This window comes from Erigeron canadensis, chromosome 1 (assembly GCF_010389155.1).
Source record: "Erigeron canadensis isolate Cc75 chromosome 1, C_canadensis_v1, whole genome shotgun sequence".
Taxonomy (NCBI): Eukaryota; Viridiplantae; Streptophyta; class Magnoliopsida; order Asterales; family Asteraceae; genus Erigeron; species Erigeron canadensis.
Window position 1 is genome coordinate 34198961 of NC_057761.1, and position 20872 is coordinate 34219832.

Consider the following 20872-nt stretch of genomic DNA (forward strand, 5'->3'; position numbering starts at 1 on the left):
GACTATTAGGCCGGAATTCTTAAAATACTGGTTTAAAAACATTGTAAAATGCCATTACAATTTTATATTTTATATACTAACAACCTATATGCGTAATGCAGCGGTAGTCATGACGACGATGATATGACAGTGGGATAACTGTTGGTGATAAAGACGACATTGAGTGATGTATATAAGCAGTGGCCGATCCAGAAATTTGAGAAGGGGAGGCAAAAAAAGAAACCTTATTTCAAAATTAAAAAAAATCCGCAAATAAAAGAAAGAGAAAACCACAAAAAAAAAATTGTAAAAACCGAGAAATAAAGTTACAATAAAAAAAGTAGTGTAAGTAGCAAAAATACCAAAAGAAAACGTTTGTTTTTTTTATTGAACCACAACAAATAGTCATTGTAGGTGTAGAGATTGGTGATACCTTAATAATAATAATAATAATAATAATAATAATAATAATAATAATAATAATAATAATAATAATAATAATATGATAGGAGTTAGAATTTATGGGATTATCTTTGAATTTAGTTTTCTAGTGAATAAGGGACATCAAATAATCCAAACACACTATAATATAATTAAAATTTGGATGGATACCTTACGGTTGGCAAGTTAGAAGTGAAAAATGTGTGAGATGTGAAGTATTTGTAGAAACAAGCAAATTGAAAATTTTTGTTTGTGGCTAAGAAATATATATGTGAGAAAAACTTGGGCTGAGGGTGGGCCTTTGCCCCCGATTGTAATTAATATAAACATAATTTATATAAAAGAAATTAATATAAAAGAGTATTAAATATATTTTAAAAGATAAAAAACTGATAGTGTAATTTAATCATTAAAGACATTTTAAACAAATTTTACCATATAATTTTCAACAAGAGACTATTTTTTGTAATATAATATTAAATAGGGACGAGCAAAAGACACATAAAGCCAAACCAAAGAGTTAATTTACATCAAGTTTACACGAATCTACCCAATTAATAGATTTAGCTTTCGACAAATTGTTAACCCAAACTAACATATTTGGTATTGAAATTGATCTTATCTATGTTAATTGTAACATTTGAAAATCTCTTTTCATTTTTATCTTTTTTTAATACACCAATATGCTAACAAAAAATGGGTAAATGGGAAGAAACATTTTATTCCCATGTATCATCTTGATACCCTGAGCACACACTCATGTGACATGCAACTTTCGTATGTATGCATTATGCGGATAGATTTTAGTTTTAACGACGTTCATGATTTGGAAGAAATAGTAGAAAACTTAGGTCGTTGCTTTGCTACCACTAGTCTCTTTATTTGGAAAATATAAAGGTACCAAACTTGGACATTTCTTAAGACTAACATTATCGATGAGCGGGAATCATAGATCGTTCATTATAATAATCAAAAGTAATAGAAGTGGTGCAATTAAATATTCAAAAGAAATGATAGTAGAGATTGCAAGCAATGATCTGCTCGAGCGGAAAAACCGGATTGTGAGCTCTTACATGCCACATGTGATGTTTCTATTGAATAACAATTTTTTAATAGTTTTATTATACATAATAATAATAATAATAATAATAATAATAATAATAATAATAATATAAAATTGGTTTAGATTGGGTTGTGAATGAGAGTAAAACTTTGAGTTAGATTGGATTGTATAAATGAAAGAGAGAAAATTAATTTTTAATTATAGATTGGGTTGGATTTGTTTAATGATGTGGGTAAGTGTTGGTTAGAAAGAATGGGTTGTTGTTTTTGTTGGAATTATTTCATCAATTTGGTACTCATGTTCAATTCACACCTTAGGCTATCTCCAATGCTAAGGACGTCCTTAGGCGTACTTGAGCTGCCACATCATATCCTTAAAAATCCTTACACATCCTTATAAATTCTTATAAATCTTTATAACTTTATCTCCAACCATACAAACATCCTTGCATATCCTTTAACTATACTAAAAACAAAAACAAAAACAAAAATATAAGTAAGGGCATCTAAGGGCATGCATCAAAAAATCTTTAGTTTTGGACAAGCTTCAACCGCAAAGGATATCCAAAGGCACTCAAAGGCGCCCAAAAACATACTCATTGGAGATAGTCTTACTGTCATCGTTATGTTTCATTTGGGTCTCTTTTGATCCAGTCTTTAGGTTTTTATGTACCGCATGAACATCTTTAACCACCATGTGCTATTTAGGCAACCAATGGCCATAAACGAGGATCAAACCTACAACTTATTATTTGCACATTATATATCTGTGAATGTGTGGACCCATATGTGTTAAAAGGTGTGACACCAATTGATCTATGACCAAATTTCATACTTACAATATTATTCCAAATCGAATTGCGTCGATCGATATTTAATGTACAACTGACACATATTGGTAATCTATAGACTAGTTTGACGATCAACGTTAGAAAAATTAAATCGCGTGTCATGTTGGTTAAAAGGACATGACATAGGACATCTGTTTTTATGATACATGTCTCTTACCACTAGGCTATCATTACAGGACTCTCACGAGACTATATCAATATTTTAGAATATAATATTACAATCCTGATGGTCATGGGAGACTTTTTGCCTCTCAAATAATGTGTTTAAACGTAGTTTTTAATTTCAATGAAATGTCATTTTTACTAGTTTTCCATGAAAACATGCCCGTAAAACTAGTATACCATAAGAATAGGATTAGAGGGCACTTGACATCCAACTGAAATCCTCAAACTATTGTGATTCATTGATCCCATCATTCGACTAATATGCAATGTAAACATTTTCTCTCTCGTACTCCATAATCACAAATAATTTTTCTCTCACAACTTACAAACTAAACTTGCCAAACAAAAAAATTAAAAATTAACATCAACGATTTCATCTGTTGAGCTAGAACAAAACTGGCTATGGCAGATAAGGCTACAGATGCAATGTTGACAGTAGCCGAAAAGGCTCCTGTTACATCCGAGAGAAAGATTCGGGCTGACCTTGATAACAAGCTACCCAAACCATGTATGCTGCATTATGGTCTTACGACCGCTTTAATTTAGTTTATTCTTTTTTGAGATGAATTTATTTTTATTAGTGAAGATGTTTTGTAAGGAAAAATCCTATCTTGAAATTGTTTTTCTGGGTTTTGATATTCGTGAATTTTTTTTTTTTTTTGGCTCATTTAGACATGGCACGAGCAGTGACTGCACCTGATACTGATAACCCGAATGGGACATTGGGACACAAGCATCGCAATATGTCTGTTCTTCAGCAACATGTATCGTTTTTTGATCAAGATGATAACGGGATTATTTTCCCTTGGGAGACTTACAAAGGCAAGTTGACGTGCGATGATATTCTTAATTTCATGTTCATCAATGTTATTTACGTTACTGTACCTATACAAATTGATTGATTTATACAGGATTTCGTGACCTCGGTTTCAATGTTTTCGCTTCTTTTCTCTTCATGGTACTTGTCCATGGAGCCATGAGTTTTGTCACTCTGCCTGTAAGTGCTAATTACCCCCTTCTAATATAAAAGCAATTTGACTTTTGACTTTTGAGGTCAGTTATTACTGGTCAAGTTCTAATTTATTGTGTTTTTTACAAGGTTATGATGAACAATCTTTCTTTGTATTTTTCAAGATTAATATGAATTGAATTAGTTATGAGATATGCTTCAAAAGTTCAATCAATACAAATCAATTTAAAAAATTGAAATGATCTCGTTTGACCACAAAAAGTCAAACTCCAGTTTGTATATATCATGTTTCATCATTGTGTTCTGTAGTAATGTGAAGATTTTGTAGCCATTGTTTTTTGTTGAATATGGGTGTTATTTCAGACCTGGTTGCCATCACCTTTCTTCCCCATTTACATAGAAAACATACACCGAGCCAAGCATGGAAGTGATTCTGCGACTTATGACACTGAAGGAAGGTGAGGGAAGCTCCTTTTCATATTCCTTTTCAGCTGAATGTGAATTGCATAGACATATACAACTGCTGTTGTTACTGATATATGTTATGCAACTGGCTCAAGAATTATGAATGGGTATGGTCCATGTCATGTAGGTTCATCCCAGCAAACCTAGAAAACATTTTTAGCAAATACGCTCGCACGGTGTCAGATAAGCTCACGTTCAAAGAACTTTGGCATATGACTGATGCATCTCGTAATGCCTGCGATTTCTTTGGCTGGTACTTTCTTGGTCCCCTGTCCTATTGACTTGAATGCATCCATACCAACATTCTATCAAATTTCCTAGGTGCTTAGTGCTAATAGTTCACGTCAGATGAGTATTATTTTAGTTTTAACTATTAGTTTGATGGGTGTGTATTAGGACTGCAAGCAAAATGGAATGGGGAGTTCTTTATATGCTCGCAAAGGACTCCGATGGATTCCTATCAAAAGAATCAGTAAGGCGCTGCTTTGATGGAAGCTTGTTCGAGTATTGTGCAAAGATGCAAAAGGATGGGAGCAAGATGGGATGATTGCAAATCGCTATGAGCAAAGATATAGATATGTCCTTAATTAAACTTGCACCTAACTGTAGTACAACAGAATGTTACTATTTACCTAGTTACTGTATCCAGTTACAGAATTACTATTAGTATTACTATATAGTATGATTTACAGTAATACTTCTATCTATTACATCAAATTTTTACTGGACAGCAGATCAAGTTAAACTAATCCCGGGGGGAAAATCAGGAAAATGTAGAAGAATAAACTGTTAAGAAGAAAAACTTGGATATATACTTTGAAACAAGTATACAAAAAGTCAAAAAGATACACTTTAACTACTAGAGACATATCATATAGATGTTCTTCATCAAGCTAAAACTATACTTACAGAACCATACATCTTTACCTAAACTAGCTCACGGGCCCTTTCTCATTTAGATTAGCAGCAGCTGCAACGGAGGCAGCCACTCCAGCGGGATGTGCTGTCAAATTAGGGCTGTTTCGCCTTTCAGCATTGTATACACCATCAGCATCTTCTCTTGTAACCACCTTATCCGCTGGAAGCTTCACTGTTGCATCCTGTTGATTTACCAAAGTACCAAGCATAAATAAAAACATACAATTGCAAAACAAAAACCCATAAAAGTTAATTTTTCATGATAAGTTAGTACTCACTGTAAGGACTTCACTAAGCTTGACTTTATCTTCATCACGTGTAGACGTGTTTAAAGTGGCTGCTGATTGAGCTTGAGCTGCAAGTCCACCAGGAACGGACACACTACTACCAGTAGCTCTTACCTCTGCTGCTTGAATCGCTGCAGCATCACTCTGCTCGACTGCTTTGTTCCCTGCTGTTCTTGCTGTAGCTTCGAGTGCTTCTCCTATCGTGATTGCACCTTGTTGGTGCACATCTCCAATACCACCCTCGTTCTTATATAGTACCGGTGTAGGCTCCATGTGCTGCCCCACAAGCTGCCGGATATATACTTAGATGTCGGTGAAATACAGCAATACTACAATTTACTTCTTTCCCCAAAAAAAGATATGTGTTGGTTCAATGGAACAAACTCATATACCAAGACAATTTTCTGTAAACCTAATATACATGGGGACCAGAATGGATCGAAAACGTACATTTGATGAAAAATCAAAATGAAAGCTAACAGAAATGTAAATTAACTTGCACCTGGATACCTTAATTTATATTTGGGATAATTTTAATCATTTTGCAATGATGAAATTTATATACACATCAAGGCGTCCTCTGGATACCAAATGTCCTCACACGAGGACACATATATGAACATCGCTGGATAACGTCTTTAGGGTTGACCAAGGAAAGGTACGTAAATGGCCATGGGGATATTAGGCTGGGTGCATCCAAGTCAAATGAATTGCCTTTCCTGGGTAACCTGAACAAGGAAAACCTCATCCATTCACCCGTTATACATGAAAAGAAAGAGTCAATGAACACCACCATGATATGATCAAGACTATTATTATTATTAATATTATCATTATTAGGTATAATATTAGGAAAGCGTTATTATTATTATTATTATTTAGTTAGTTAGCTTGTTAACCAAGCTATAGGATTAGTATAAATAGAATATTAGGGTTGTAACTTTATTATGGGTGAAATATATTGGTAATTTAGTTATTAATTAGGAGAATTGATTGATCTCTGGAATATCGATTATCTATCTCAGTTTTATACTTTTATATCGATACAACCATTTGATTCGTATCAATTGGTATCAAAGCTATCTTTCTTGCAACCTGTGATGCGTTTTTCTTTAATTAAAAAAAAAAACCACTGTTCATCCAGGGAAAAAAATCCTAATGGCAAGTATGGAGGATTTCAATAGGAGACTCGAGGAATACATGGAACGAGTGCAAGGCAACACAATGAGATCATGAGGTTATTAGGGGAGCTAGCGGTTTCGAGGGGCTTCAATGTGTCTGATTCGCCTTCATCAGCAGCAAATAGCAATAACACCAACCGCTACCAAAAACAACCCCTACTTCTATTCTACCAAAAACAGTTCCGGCGGTATCTACCTTCATATCTGTTTCAGCCCTACCACCAACGGTTCCCGCAAAAGTCGGCCCAAAACAAATATCACCAAATCCACCAAAACCAACCCAAATTTCCCAGTAAACCGTGCCATCATTACCACCAAAAACTATTCCTACTCCACTAAAGACCGTACCATTGATGTCTACCTTCAAAACAACATACACTAAGGCAACTAAGTCCTTCGATCCAAAACGTGATACAAAAACATGACATAACTCCTCTTTAATATCTACCATCTACTGGTCACATGTGACAAAAACAACTACAACATTTGATCCAAAACAAGTTGCAACAGATGTGGTTTTTGAGAATCAGAAACAAGAGTTCTTAGTGAAGAAATTTGGTTGCCAAGCCGTTCGAAGAGAAGTTCTTCGAATAAGGATATGGGATCCGGGAACCACTTGAAGCAATCTTTGAAGCCACACCTTGAGGACAAGGCGTGTTTTGCAGCGGGGAGTAATCATACGACTATTATTATTATTATTATTATTAATATTATTAGGTATTAATATTAGGAAAGTGTTATTATCATTATTATTTAGTTATAGTTAGTTTGTTAACCAAGTTATAGGATTAGTATAAATAGAATATTAGGTTTGTAACTTTATTATGGGTGAAATATATTGGTTATTTAGTTATTAATTAGGAAAGTTGATCGATCTCTCGAATATCGATTATCTATCTTAGTTTTATATGGACACAACCATTTGATTCGTATCACACTACTACTTATACTATATTGATAATGAATCTATGAATTAGGTATGAAATGTGACGTTATGATTATCAAATAATTTGGGAACATGGTGTTTATTAAATGTTTCTTAAGAGGGCATCAAGTCTTACCCATTGTCATTTGTAAGTCTTTCAGCAAAGTCAATGGTTAGCAAATCATTATACGTAGACCAACCCATACTACTTAATCGAACTCTATGATTGAACTCAAGTATTGACCCGTGAGTCATACATTTTCTATTTCCTTACATCTTATAAATATGTTATGTACCAAAACAAGTCTAGTTGTATGTGTGTTAGCGATCAATGAAAAGGTGTGAGTTCAAGTCTCATAATGGAGAGATAACTAGTGTACATATAGATAATTATATGTGGTGTTGATATTTATAAAAAACAAACAAGTTCTTGGCCACCTTTAATGACCTAACTAGATAAAGGAATCAATTTTTAAAAATTTTTTTTTTTTGTGATTGAAAGATCACAAATTTGTCGGAAATGGTTTTAATATTACTATAAATGCATTTTTAGTTACATATGGTACAAACTATCCTTTCATTTTTATTTTATTTTATTTGAACAGCGAGTTAGTAGTTAGCAATTAGCATTCGAGACACTACAGTAACATCCAATGGGGCCGTATGCGGAGCTCGAAACACGCACATGTCTGGGATGAAACTCAGGACTCTCGGACCCCCCCCCCCCCCAAAATACTAATAATAATAATAATCCACTCCTACAAATGTAGGAAATGAGATTCGAATTGTGGTGGATTTCCCCAAGGTCAAAGACCTTAACAATAGACTACCAACCAATTGGTTACAAAGTACAAACTATTCATTCATACCAACCAATTGGTTACAAAGTACAAACTATTCATTCATGACCATGTACATTACATGATTACAATCTAAGGCTGATGATCCGTAAACTATCCATATTTTTTAGGTCGACACTCCCAAATGTGTGTATTAGGTTATTATACTCTACTATACATTCACACTTTTTTAGTGGTAATGGCTAAAACTATCGTGTACAGATTACCCCTTTAATTATTTTTTTTAACAGCAAAAACGTACGTACTATCCTTCTGCTAAACTAACTCGAACGTCTAGGATGAAATCTAAGCAAGCAAGCTGGCCTATTGGTTTGTACCAGCGAACGATATGATATATACTCATCATAAATATTAACAACATTAAATATAGAGATATAGAGGAAGGGTTATTTGAGAACTTACAAATAAAAAAGAACGCGAGAACAATTCTGGACCACTCATTTTATTATTTTTTCTCTCTCTTTCATTAAATAAGAAAATTCACCGAAATCATTTAAAATGCTTTATCTCACAAACCGTAAATTGTTAGACGAAACAAAAAGCATGGGTAGTCTTAAAATTTCGTCCTCTTTCATTAGAGATCCAATTCGATATAATTTTGACGAATTTTTAATTTTCGTTTTTTTTCCCACCGCGCTCATCCTACACATGTGTAGGTCCATCCTACACATGTGTAAGATCATTGTTTTCACATGTAATTTAGTAAATGAACATATGTACACAACAATGAAGGTCAAGGGTGGAGCCCGTCAGTCCATAGCGGAGGAATAGCGGCTAAGGGAGCCCGTTAGGTAGATCACCTCTCACTGGTCACCCCTATGACATATCACCCACTATGACCTATCACCCTATGACCTTATCACCCTCTATCACCCTCTATGATCTATCACCCCACTAGCTTTGGTTTATGAATATCTTTAAGGGCGAAGCCCGTTCCGAATCATGATTTTTGTTCAACCTACACATGTGTAAGTTATGTGTAACTACCAAAAAAAAAACAAAAATTAAAAAGTCGTTAAAAGTATATCGAATTGGATCTCTAATGAAAGAGGACATAATTTTAAGACTACCCATGCTTTTTGTTTTGTTTAACGATTTACGGTTTGTGAGTTAAAACATTTTGAATGATTTTGGTGAATTTTATTATTTAATTGAAGAGAGAAAGAGTAAAGAATGTGTGATCCAGAATGGTTCTTGGCTCAAAATAACTCACCCCTAGAGATATATGTATAGAATGGAGTGATCACCTGACCAGCGACAGTTTCGGTAACAAGACGAACACCAGGAAGGTGAGTAGCTGTAACAGCAACACCGTGATCACCAGTAACACTCAAGTCTTGGTGACCAACAAACCCAGAACGTTCATTGATAGTTGCAGCAGCTTGCATGGCTGCAGCAGTCCCTCCCTTTTGTGTTTGTCCAAATACACTAGTCTCAGCTGCTTGCATCATTGCAGCATCTTGTGGTGTCACAATTTTGTCAGCTAATACCCCACTCACTTCTTTAAACACGTCCCCATATTTTATACCTTCTTTTTGTTGTTCTTGACTCATCTTTTTGGTTAATTTCTTATAGTTCTGTGTATGTGTGATTGGTGTTTTAATTTGTTGTTACATAGTTAGATATAGTCATATAGATATAGTTGATATATACGTTTTTAAATTACTGTACACGTGTGTTGATAAGGAGACACGCTACGTGGGAGCAGTGTGAAGATCGATGAGGTGAAACGTGTTAAAGTTGGATTTTGTTATTAAAAGACAAAAATTCATAATAAAAGAAATGATACATGTGAGGAGGCTCGGGTGTGTACGTATGTGCTCCAACAGGTGTTTGTTTTTTTCTTTTAGCACAGGTGGATTGTTTCTTTAAATTACCTTCAATCCATTCAATGGCCGGCAGATCTACATGCCTGCCCTGTGACTTTGTCAGAGGAATCAAGCTGCACTGATCTTGGAATAATAATATTCTTGTTCTTATAAAATTTAGAGTAATTTAAAACTCACCCAAATGGCCAAATGTAAGTAGTAGAGATGATAATATTTTCATGTTTCAAGTATCATTGACAAAAGGAGACGTGTCTTACCAAATGAAAACAATACAAAGAAAGAAATGGCGACATGTGTTGGTCTATAAAGACACTATAAATATATCGTAAATTCGTAACATATGATACATAATTACACATCTTTCATCTTTGAGCGACTGCAAATACATTTGAATCCTGCTACGAGGAATATGCAGCATTGATACGCTCCCTCAGGTAATCTCCACTACGGATAGGAGGAAACCTACATAGTACAAACCAACTTAACCAAATTCTTATCATATCACAAACATACAAGATACAAATGAATTGGAATGATGTTATTACGGCTACAAATCAAAGAAAATGATGACGGGTCATGATCAAGGACAGGGCCCATCAAATTAACTAACTTTTATGGTAATATACGTACCGTGGAGGGGATGACTCATTGCAGCAGCTTTCCAAACACTCCACTATGCAATCTGGGTTAGGATCGAAAAAGAAGGCCATCTGCATATCATATTATGGTGAATGTTGATTTTAGGTAAATGGGACGCGCAAAGCAAAAATGAAAGATGACCAAAAGTGAGCTTAGCAATATAAGTTGTTGAATCACATCTATACTATATTATAAAGCAGATTTTTGCTAGATTTTCAACATTTAACTTGAAATTTTTAATATTGATTTTAAGTACTTCCCCAAAATACCCTTCCTATCTATTCTATATTTATCTAAAATAACTATAATACCCTTTCTCTCTCCTCAAATCTCAACCAATCATCTTTTTTCTCTCTCCTCCATAAATCATTTATTCCTCCGATTCATTCAAAATCTTTTATCTCAAAAACCGTACATCGATAAATTATAAAAATTGTATGGGTGTTCTTAAAATTTCATGCTCTTTCATTAGAGATGTCATTCGATATACTTTCGACAATTTTTTAAATCCGAGGGCGGAGCCCGTACGGCTAAGGCATTTGACTATCATACTCTATGACATATCAACTCCTATAACCTATCATACTCTATGACCTAGGTATCACCCCACCATCTCACCGCCGCAACGCGCGGGTACTTGCTCTCGTAAATAAAAAAAAGTGGAAAATTAGTGAATGAAATTCTTTGGAAGTAATTACCGAGTATCGTTCTTTCCCAGTTGGCATAACTCGGTGTAATGTTGATCTGCAATAAATGTCAGTTATTATGATGAAATGCAGAGCTGTAGCCCGACAAGTAAAGGATAGGACACATCATACATGGATTGGTTTCATTACCGGAATAGACAATTAGTCCATCTTTCCATCATGTCCCCAAGATTAACAATGAAGGCCCTGCACCCAAAAAACTTAAAACTGCTAAATGAGGTAATGGTACTCAAGTGACGATTTCTCCTTCCCACAACCCAGATATTTGTTTTATTATATTCTATCCCTCAATTCTGACAAACCAGACTGATTTTCATTTAGAAAGGCAAATATCAAGACCACATAATATTTCAAACATTTGTCTTTTACCATATTTGAACCCAAAACTTCATGCTTGGTGGGCAACTCAAGTTACATACCGTTAGGCCAAAAGCCCTTCGGTAAACAGACTAATATAGTGTATCAATATTAGTAACGAACATTAATTGGCAGAGCTGTAACTTAGAGTAAGAAGTTTGCCAAAAGAAAAATTGTGATATTCTTTTAAGAGGTATAAACCGAACTTCATTTACAATATTGCTATGAAAAATTACACAAATGTGTGATATGATGTCTATATATATATATTTGTGTATGCATGCATAATCTTTGCATGTGTGTATCGAAGGACGACACCTTTCACCACACTTCCCTACATTTACACTAGTATTGGTACATAAACTCACCCCTTGACATATATAACATCCTCCCAAATCCGTGGCTGCTTAAGTTTATCCCTGCATACCTGTGAAAGCAGAACTCATAAGGCAGAAAATTCAAACAATAGACAAAGATCAAATCTGATGGATAAAGCTTCTATTGCCTGGAGGCCGGGAACGCCATCTGTCGCCAGAAGAGTGATCATTCCATAATCCGAATGTGCAGAAGCACCATATACAATCTCATCAGAAACCCCCATTTCACCTGAAGCTAATCTATCGTCATGCCCGTAATGTGCTGAAACAACTTGAGTTTGATTACAAGGCTGGAAATACCTGGATAGTGCAACAGACGTAAAAAACCGAATGGTTTATCCATAGCCCCTATTTTGTCAAAGAAGTCCTCATCCAAATTTAAAGACAATGCAATCAAATAGCTCAGCTGCTTCCCAACAGACCTGTTAATGACATCCCATCAAAAATAGTACTTGTATACAGTACTCATACTCGATATCAACTCCTGTATACATACTATAGATTTGAAAAAGAAATAAACTGACCCAAAAGTTTAAACTATATGCCTTTCAATTGAGGATGAACGGAGAATGAAACATAGATATACAAACACATGTACTCAAATACAAAGACACAAATATGTGATTGGCCTGCCAAATTTGGTAAAAGATAATCGAGGGATGTAGATGAAAAGATAAGATAGTATATTAATATAGACCAAATAACTTAAAAACAAGCAACACTTACAACACTTTTTCATAATACTTCTCCATTATGGGTTTCCATGAAGGTAATAATTCTGCGATGTCCATGGATATAGTAAGAATGGAGCTCAAGAAACAAACATGTGAAAAATGGTAATAGTACCTTTAGAAGGCCATTGGTTCAGACAGCTCTCTGCGGGTTGTAAGGGGCCAATATGGAACGTTTCTTTTAAATCTCCTGTTGGAAGATTCAAGGAGCACTAATTTTCATCATTTTACTATAGCAAATATGGAGTTTGTAGGAAGCGTCTAATGCACATTACGCAACATGTAAACAATTTTAACAAATAACGCATATTAGCACTGTAAACTAGTTGACGGACGAACAGTCAAAACTGAAGGGTAACAGCACCTTTAGAAGTCGTAGAAGGATCAAGGTTCTCGGCATAAAGTGGAGCAAAACCCACATCTCCCTTGCGAGCCACTTTCATCTTCTCTTCAACTGGAAGCGAAAAAAACTTGCTACTTTCATCAAACACATTTTGTAACAGTTTCACCTCAACCCCATGATTGATGACGTAAAAGAAGCCATGGTCCATGCAGGCCTAATTCATTGAACAAGACATTCAGATATTAAAAAAATATATAGGCAACACCATTGTATTTACAAGAAGCATGCGATTAACATATTAATCCATTTAGAATGGCAATAGAATACAAGTTGTAATATCTATGCTAGAACTAATTAGTTCAAACACCTAGGATTCACTTCTAGTAGGATGCATAATCAATCTTTAAGGTGTGCTGCATAAGACTACGTTGTGTTAAGATGCTAGCTTCGAAGGAAATTGTTGTAATTCAAAGAATCATATATTATCTAGCATTTTTCTTCCAAACACCTAAAACGAGCCAAGTTTCTTTACACCACAAACTTGGGGCTCCACAGATACCCCACAAAACAACGCAGAGCACCAATGTTTTTGAAACCTAACAATGAGGTGAAGGAGTATAATTCACGTAATTCAAACTCGAGACCTCCTTTGGAGAACTCAACAGTCCACACATTCCGTTTACAGCGCCCCCATGAGGTTCTCTTTCTTATGTGTCTTCTCCCAAAAAGAAACGGTTTCATCATGTTAGCAATCATCAATAACCAAGATCCACACATCTTACAAAAGCCTATCCAAACCGTGTGTATATGTGGAGAACGTCAATCTCCTGCTCGTGTTTCTGGTTTCATTGTAATGAAATTGTGCATGTGCATAGTGACCCTAACAAGAACTACCTGCTACGAACTCATTCTGCAAAAAGCTTCGATTCCATGACACTACACAATCAACTCTTAAACCCAGTTATTTGGATCAATTCCACAACGCACTTAACTAGTTGGCATACTATAGAGTAGGTTTAAAGCCACCTGATAGTAACTTACTATCTAAAGTTAGCCCCTTTTAGCAACTAACTCTTGTTTGACAATTCAATCATCACAACACGTGTCAATCATCTAATACACGGAAAGAAGAACAACAACCTTTTGGATGATTGACACGTGGATGTAAAAGAGCTTGTATAACGATACTCCTACTTTCAAGTTTTAATCACTTCTAATAACATCATCTTATTATTGGTTGATACATAGTGACTTTTTTTTAAAAAAAAAACTGTGTGACAATTTCATAGACTTCTGAATGGAAGTGTGAGTAAAATTAGGGGAAATTAGTGAAAAGCCATGAAAAAAAAAAGCGAAGAAGACGACCTGACGGATAGAGTTAGCGGTGGAGATCCGGTCTGATGATGAAAGATCGATCATCGGAAGCTTTAGAGATTCTGTCATTATTCTCTCTCTCTCTCTCTTTTTTTTTTTTTCTTTCGCTCTCACACTGTTTCTATTTACATATAAATAACTTTTTTCCGCCCAATTTTGTATCTATCAGGTATCTGCTGTCCAAAATGGACTCTCCAAAAGTTATTGAAAAGATGATCAGTAGCCTAATAAACTCCTTACGGCCGGGTTTTTTTAGTCATTAATTATTGATTAATTATTGAGTGTATTAATTATTGAGTGTATTAAGTGGCTGAATATATTAAAAATGTTTGTATGTATTAAGTAAAATATATGTAATTGATGGTTATTTTTGTTTATTAAGTCAAAAAATGAAACATGAAATTTGACTGAATGATTAAGTTTCTTAACTATTAAGTGTATTAAGTAAAAAAGAAACAAGGCCTTAATATCATAGAAGTGTTAATGGTGTATGGTGTTCAGCCCAGCTGGTCAGAAACATTTCCGGTTTTACTTAAAGTCTTAAGTTTGATTCTGAAGATACGTGTAAAATTTCACTGTAAGGTTTCGTACGCAATGCATGATTGTTGTTGGTTTTCAAAAACATTTAAAATGTGGATGCAAGTAAAATTTATTGATAATTTTTATAAATATTAATTAGTTATAGTGGCCGGCATCCTTTGGGTTATTTAACATATAAATATATTTAAATTGAATTTATATTTAGTTATTGGTGGAATTTATATGAAAAAAGAAATATTTCCGTCTATTCATGTTCTTAAAATATCTAAATTAATTTTAACTCTTGCCCAATTGTACTATGTGGTAGTGATGGAGATATTTTCATTTTTAACTTTTAAGTATCCTAGACAATGAAAACAATACAAAGAAAGAAATTGTAACATGTCTTATAGTCTATGAAGACACTATAAATACATTGAAACATATGATACATATCTTCATCTTCAGCGATTGCAAATACATCTCAATCCTGCTATGAGGAATATGCAGCATTGATACGCTCCCTTAGGTAATCTCCACTACGGATAGGAGGAAACCTACATAATACAAACCAAATTAACCAAATCTTAGCATACCGCACGCATCAAGATAGAAATGGCTTGAAACGATGTTGATGTTTTATGGCTTCAAATCAAAGAAAATGACAGAGGGTCATGGTCAAGGACAGGGTGCATCAGGATAACTAACTTTTATGGTAACATACATTGTTACATACCGTGGAGGGGATAACTCACTCCAGCAGCTTTCCAAGCACTCAACTATGCAATCCCGGTTAGGTTCCAAAAAGAATGCCATCTGCGTATCATATTATGGTAAATGTTCAATTTAGGTAAATGGGACGCCCAAAGCAAAAGTGAAAGGTGACTTAAAGTGAGCTTAGCTATATAAGTAGTTAAATCACATAAACAAGTAAATGTACAATTAGCAAATTAAAAATTCTTTGGAAGTAAATACCGAGTATCGTTCTTTCCCGGTTGGCATAACTCGGTGTAATGTTGATCTGCAATAGATATACAAGCTTTAAATGTCAGTTATTATGATCAAATGGAGAGCTGTAGGCCCGACAAGTAAGAAAAAGATGGGGATACATCATACATGGATTGGTTTCATTACCGGAATAGACAATTAGTCCATCTTTCCATCATGTCCCCAAGATTAACAATGAAGGCCCTGCACCCGAAGAGATGTAAAATTTGAGAGTTAAGACTGCTAAATGAAGTAATGGTACTCAAAGTGATGATTTCTCCAAGCTACAATACACATATTTGTTTATTATCATATGTATCCCTCAATTTTGACAAACCAGACTGATATTCTTTTAGAAAAGCATATACAAGACCACAAATTATTTCACTCATTTGTCTTTTACAATATTTGAACCCAAAACCTCATGCTTGGTGGACAACTCAACTCACATTCCGTCAGGCTAAAATCCCTTCGGTAATATTAGTAGTGAATATTAATTGGCAAAGTGGTAACTTAGAGTAAGTAATTTGCCATATGGAAATTGTGATATTCCTTTTGCAGTTATAAACCGAACTCATTTACCATAGTGCTGTGAAAAATTTAAACAAATGTGTGATGTGTTTGTACATATGTGTGTATACATGCATAATATGTGCGTTGTGTATCAAAGGATGACACCTTTCACCACAGTTTCCTACATTTACACTAGTGTTGATACATAAACTCACCCATTGACATATATAACATCCTCCCAGATCTGTGGCTGCTTAAGTTTATCCCTGCATACCTGTTAAAGCAGAAGAACTCATAAAGCAGAGAATTCAATCAATAGACAAAGCTTATATTTGATTGACAAAGCTTCTATTGCCTGGAGGCCGGGAACGCCATCTGTCGCCAGAAGAGTGATCATTCCATAATCAGAATGTGGAGAAGCCCCATATACAATCTCATCCGAAACCCCCATTTCACCTGACGCTAAACTATCGTCATGCCCATAGTGTGCTGAAGCAATTTGAGTTTTATTGAAAGACTGAAAATACCTGGATAGTGCAACAGACGCAAAAAACACAATGGTCTGTCTAAAGCCCCTATTTTGTCAAAGTGGTCCTCATCCAAATTCAAAGACAATGCAATCAAATAGCTCAACTTCTTCCCAACAGACCTGTTAATATCATTCCCATCAGAAATAGTACTCATATAATAGTTTTCGTATTCAATATCAACTCTTCTATAAATACTAAAGTTTTAAAAAGAAATAATCTTGACACAAATATTCAAACTACATGCCTTTGACTCACGGGTGAAAGGAGAAAGAAACATTAATACACAGATACAAACATATGTACTCAAACAAAAATACACACATATCTGATCATTGGCATGCCAAATTTGGTCAAAAAAAATCAAAGGATGCATGTAGATGAGATAAAATAGTAAACTAATATAGACCAAATAACTTAAAACAAGCAACACTTACAACACTTTTTCATAATACTTCTCCATTACGAGTTTCCATGAAGGTAATAATTCTGCGTTTTCCATGGAGATATAGTAAGAATGGAGGTCAAGAAACAAGCAAGCAAAATATGGTAATAGTACCTTTAGAAGGCCACTGGTTCGGAAAACTCTCAGCAGGTTGTAAGGGGCTGATAGAGACCGTTTCTTTTAAATCTCCTGTAGGCACATTCAAGGAGCACTGGAGGTCGTCATCAATTTTCAATATAGCAATTACGGAGTTTAACTGTAGGAAGATTCTAATGCACATTCCACAGCATGTAAATAATCTAAACAAATATTAGCAATGAGTTGAAGAACGAACAGTCTATTGAAGGGTAACTAACAGCACCTTTAGAAGTAGTAGAAGAACCAAGCTTCTCGGCATGAAGTGGAAAAAACCTTGCTACTTTCATCTTCTCTTCAAGTGGAAGTGAAAAAAACTTGCTACTTTCATCAAACACATTTTGTAACAGTTTCTCCTCTACCCCGTGATTGACGACGTAAAAGAAGCCATAGTCCATGCAGGCCTAATTCATTGAACAAGACATTCAGATATATCATATATTACATTATAAAGCATTTAATTCCCTCCTTTTTTTAACTTTAAGTTGTTGATAACTTCAAAATACCCCTTCCTTTTATTCACTATTTTAAACATCCCCACTTGAAATACCTATAATATCTACTTAACTATAATACCCTTAATGAATTAAAATACAACATCAACTATTACTTTTAAAATAACTACACTACCTCTTTTACATCAATAACCTACACTACTAGCCGCCACTGCGTGCTTGCGCCACGCCGCCACTACCACCCGTCACCGCCACCATCACCATCGCCACTACACCGCCGCATCGCGCGGGCATAGCTAGTTAAATACATACATACATACATACCTACATATATATATAGCCTTATATGTATATATATTATATATATAGATATATGGGGACAATCAAATAAGAAAAGTCTTAAAATCAGAACACGGTGAGAACACTTAAAAACATCATTTTGATGCATTAAAAGTCCATAAAATTAACATAGTGCATAACTAATTATCATTATTTAAGTGTTGAACAACAAATTGGCTTGTTAAAATCGAGAAAATCATGTTTTTTAAAGGTGTTATCACCGGAAAACCACCCTATATATATGTGTGTGTGCGCGCGCGGGCAATGCCATTAAATTTCCAAGATACATTAGCAAGCTATACACAAATTAATCCTTTTAGAAATAACATACAAGTTGTAATATATATGTATTTTATAACTATTGACTTCTGTGTGCTCTCTGAAGAACACTAGGGTGTGTTGTGTTTACCACTTCTAATGACATCATCTTACTATTGCTCGATAATAAATAATATAACTGTGTGCTAATTAATTTCATGGATTTTTTGAGAGGGAAAAGCCATGTAAAGAAGAGAAGAAGACCTGACGGATAGAGTTGGCGGTGGAGATCCGGTCTGATGATGAAAGATCGATCACCGGAAGTTTTAGAGCTTTTGTCATTATTGATTGCTTCTCTTTCCCTCTCACAGTTTGTTTGTGGTTGAATTTGCTGCTACTGCCCTGCTGTATTTTCTTTCTTTATGGGGAATAACTATTTAACTAATATGCAATAAAGATAAATAACTTTTTTCCGCCAAATTTGTATCAATCTTTTTTTAAAAAGATTTTCGTTTGAAATTTCGTGTTGCAATTTGACATTAAGAAGTTTAGTATATGTTGTCTTAATCGATTTCGCGTTAGAGAGTTTCTTACAAGCAGAAATGCCTCTTTCAAATACCGATAAGAGAAAACTCATACTAATCCATCCGAAGACATACCAATTAACAAGGGTAAATTCTGCCCTCAAACCTGAACCTAGGTAAACCCAGTAGCAGAACCAAGATTAGAAGTAACCCGTAGCAAAAAAAAATTATGACTAGTCTTGTATCGGCGTAAAAAAACGATAATGGCTAAATTGTTGTGGATTTTTAAAGATTTTGTATATTTTTAACGATTTTTAAACGTTTTTGCCACTTTGCTAGTTTATATTTATTATATAGGTTCACAAATACGTCTTTACGAGCTTTATTGTTAGGATAATCTGTCTAAAAGTTAGAGTTAATTACATTGACTAGCATCTCATATTTGTTTTATCTGTATCACCAATAACAAATACAAATTTTATTCAAAAATAATTACACTACTCAGATTAATAGGCTCGTAGCCCGAGCTACTCCTGGGTTACATGTGGTTCCGTCAATGGGTAAACCTAGGTCAAGCCCTCATAAAGGACACTTAAATCTTAAAGTTGGCTAAAATGGGATTAGAACTTGTAATCAGTAAGTTACATGCGACCAATTTTGTATCTATCTGGTTGTCTCAAAATGGACTATACAAAATTTATTATTATTCATGCTTGTGTATAAAAAATGTTTTTTTTTTAACAATGAGTTGGTAGTTAATAGTTAACATTCCAGACACCACAATAACATTCAATTGGTCAATATGTGGTGTTCGAATCATGCATGCATAGAATGAATCCCAGGACTCTCGAAACACCCTTTCCCCCTAATAATCCACTCTTACAAATGTGGGGAGTGAAATTCTAACCCTGGTGGATTTTTTCAAGATCAAAGACTTTACCAATAGACCACCAACCCACAGTGAAAGTGTTTATTATTCATTATAATAACTAAGCTTAATATACGTAAGATATAGATAGATTATTATATATTTACGTGTTTGATTATACTAGATGTGTACCCGCACGATGTGGTGGCGATGGTGGTAACAACAGCGTTATGAGAGCGGCAACGGGTAGAGGTGGTGGCGACTAGTAGCGACAGCGGATAGTGTTGGTTATTGATGTAAATGGAGCAGTGTGATTATTTTAGAAATTAAAGGATATATATATACTGTATATTACTTTCATTAAGGGTATATTGAATATTTAATGGCTTTATGAATATTGTTAGTTATACTAATAAAAACATTTTTAAATATTTAAAAGTAAAAGAATTAAAAGAAGGAAAAAAAGTTTGTTTTATATAGTAATAAAGATATACATTTTTGATTTAGGTGAAAAGAATGGCATTTTTCTTTGATATATATATATATATATATATATTCTTTATTTTTAATTTAATTTTAATACGTTGTAGAACTTGAATTTCAAGCACATCTTTAATTCTAAACATTTATGTTATTATGTATTAAACATTTATCAAATGTACGATATTAAGTTTTCTTTATATATTTACGAGGTCTTAAGACTCGTTTAATACACGACCGGGATGAAATTGAATTGATTGCATGGTTTAGACTTATTAGAAAGTGATTAAGGTTAAAGTCTGTGATCGTTACTTACGTGAGTTTCGTATATTACAAGGCTTAAGACCCATGCATTGCACGA

The 20872-nt window shown here is 34.4% G+C and overlaps 4 protein-coding genes across 6 annotated transcripts; 1 reads left to right on the forward strand and 3 right to left on the reverse strand.

Moving 5' to 3' along the window:
- Positions 1-2734: 2734 nt before the first annotated feature.
- LOC122586119 (probable peroxygenase 3) lies at positions 2735-4602 on the forward strand. The gene is made up of 6 exons (XM_043758227.1): positions 2735-3006; positions 3171-3320; positions 3410-3495; positions 3832-3926; positions 4061-4186; positions 4330-4602. Exons 1-6 carry the CDS (start codon positions 2901-2903, stop codon positions 4478-4480), a joined length of 714 nt encoding a protein of 237 aa, XP_043614162.1. The 5' UTR covers positions 2735-2900; the 3' UTR covers positions 4481-4602.
- A 120-nt stretch (positions 4603-4722) lies between these two features.
- LOC122586117 (late embryogenesis abundant protein D-34-like) lies at positions 4723-9733 on the reverse strand. Its single transcript, XM_043758226.1, has 3 exons — positions 9352-9733; positions 5130-5426; positions 4723-5033 (listed from the first exon to the last, which is right to left on the reverse strand). The coding sequence occupies exons 1-3, from the start codon at positions 9655-9657 to the stop codon at positions 4866-4868; spliced, it is 771 nt and encodes a 256-aa protein (XP_043614161.1). The 5' UTR covers positions 9658-9733; the 3' UTR covers positions 4723-4865.
- Positions 9734-10115: 382 nt separating this feature from the next.
- Positions 10116-14643, reverse strand: LOC122598483 (2-oxoglutarate-Fe(II) type oxidoreductase hxnY-like). Of its 2 annotated transcripts, XM_043771078.1 has the most exons (11): positions 14453-14637; positions 13109-13301; positions 12860-12934; positions 12740-12791; positions 12314-12435; positions 12142-12242; positions 12005-12063; positions 11409-11465; positions 11271-11316; positions 10564-10643; positions 10116-10395 (listed from the first exon to the last, which is right to left on the reverse strand). In XM_043771078.1, exons 1-11 carry the CDS (start codon positions 14528-14530, stop codon positions 10332-10334), a joined length of 927 nt encoding a protein of 308 aa, XP_043627013.1. In that variant the 5' UTR covers positions 14531-14637; the 3' UTR covers positions 10116-10331. The 2 variants fall into 2 exon arrangements, 1 of the variants encoding a protein (XP_043627013.1); XR_006323636.1 differs by lacking the exon at positions 10116-10395 and having other exon boundaries at positions 10598-10643; positions 11391-11465; positions 14453-14643.
- Positions 14644-15302: 659 nt separating this feature from the next.
- LOC122598495 (2-oxoglutarate-Fe(II) type oxidoreductase-like) lies at positions 15303-19059 on the reverse strand. Of its 2 annotated transcripts, none has more exons than XM_043771099.1 (11): positions 18904-19059; positions 17814-17991; positions 17567-17641; positions 17445-17496; positions 17008-17129; positions 16836-16936; positions 16696-16754; positions 16115-16171; positions 15956-16001; positions 15717-15796; positions 15303-15537 (listed from the first exon to the last, which is right to left on the reverse strand). In XM_043771099.1, the coding sequence occupies exons 1-11, from the start codon at positions 18979-18981 to the stop codon at positions 15474-15476; spliced, it is 912 nt and encodes a 303-aa protein (XP_043627034.1). In that variant the 5' UTR covers positions 18982-19059; the 3' UTR covers positions 15303-15473. The 2 variants fall into 2 exon arrangements, with proteins under 2 accessions (XP_043627034.1, XP_043627027.1); XM_043771092.1 differs by having other exon boundaries at positions 15705-15796.
- Positions 19060-20872: the final 1813 nt, after the last annotated feature.

Excerpts from the sequence above, each read along its gene's own strand:
- LOC122586119 (XM_043758227.1), top strand. The coding sequence starts at position 2,901 with ATGGCAGATAAGGCTACAGATGCAATGTTGACAGTAGCCGAAAAGGCT. Across the intron at positions 3,321-3,409 it reads CCCTTGGGAGACTTACAAAG|GATTTCGTGACCTCGGTTTC; the intron begins GCAAGTTGACGT and ends TGATTTATACAG. Across the intron at positions 3,496-3,831 it reads TGAGTTTTGTCACTCTGCCT|ACCTGGTTGCCATCACCTTT; the intron begins GTAAGTGCTAAT and ends GTGTTATTTCAG.
- LOC122586117 (XM_043758226.1), bottom strand. The coding sequence starts at position 9,657 with ATGAGTCAAGAACAACAAAAAGAAGGTATAAAATATGGGGACGTGTTT. Across the intron at positions 5,427-9,351 it reads CCGAAACTGTCGCTGGTCAG|CTTGTGGGGCAGCACATGGA; the intron begins GTGATCACTCCA and ends TATATCCGGCAG. Across the intron at positions 5,034-5,129 it reads AGCTTAGTGAAGTCCTTACA|GATGCAACAGTGAAGCTTCC; the intron begins GTGAGTACTAAC and ends GTAAATCAACAG.
- LOC122598483 (XM_043771078.1), bottom strand. The coding sequence starts at position 14,530 with ATGACAGAATCTCTAAAGCTTCCGATGATCGATCTTTCATCATCAGAC. Across the intron at positions 12,935-13,108 it reads TCCTTCTACGACTTCTAAAG|GAGATTTAAAAGAAACGTTC; the intron begins GTGCTGTTACCC and ends ATCTTCCAACAG. Across the intron at positions 11,466-12,004 it reads GATGTTATATATGTCAAGGG|GGCCTTCATTGTTAATCTTG; the intron begins GTGAGTTTATGT and ends TTTTGGGTGCAG.
- LOC122598495 (XM_043771092.1), bottom strand. The coding sequence starts at position 18,981 with ATGACAAAAGCTCTAAAACTTCCGGTGATCGATCTTTCATCATCAGAC. Across the intron at positions 16,172-16,695 it reads GATGTTATATATGTCAATGG|GGCCTTCATTGTTAATCTTG; the intron begins GTGAGTTTATGT and ends CTTCGGGTGCAG. Across the intron at positions 15,538-15,704 it reads CCTCCACGGTATGTAACAAT|GTTTCCTCCTATCCGTAGTG; the intron begins GTATGTTACCAT and ends TGTATTATGTAG.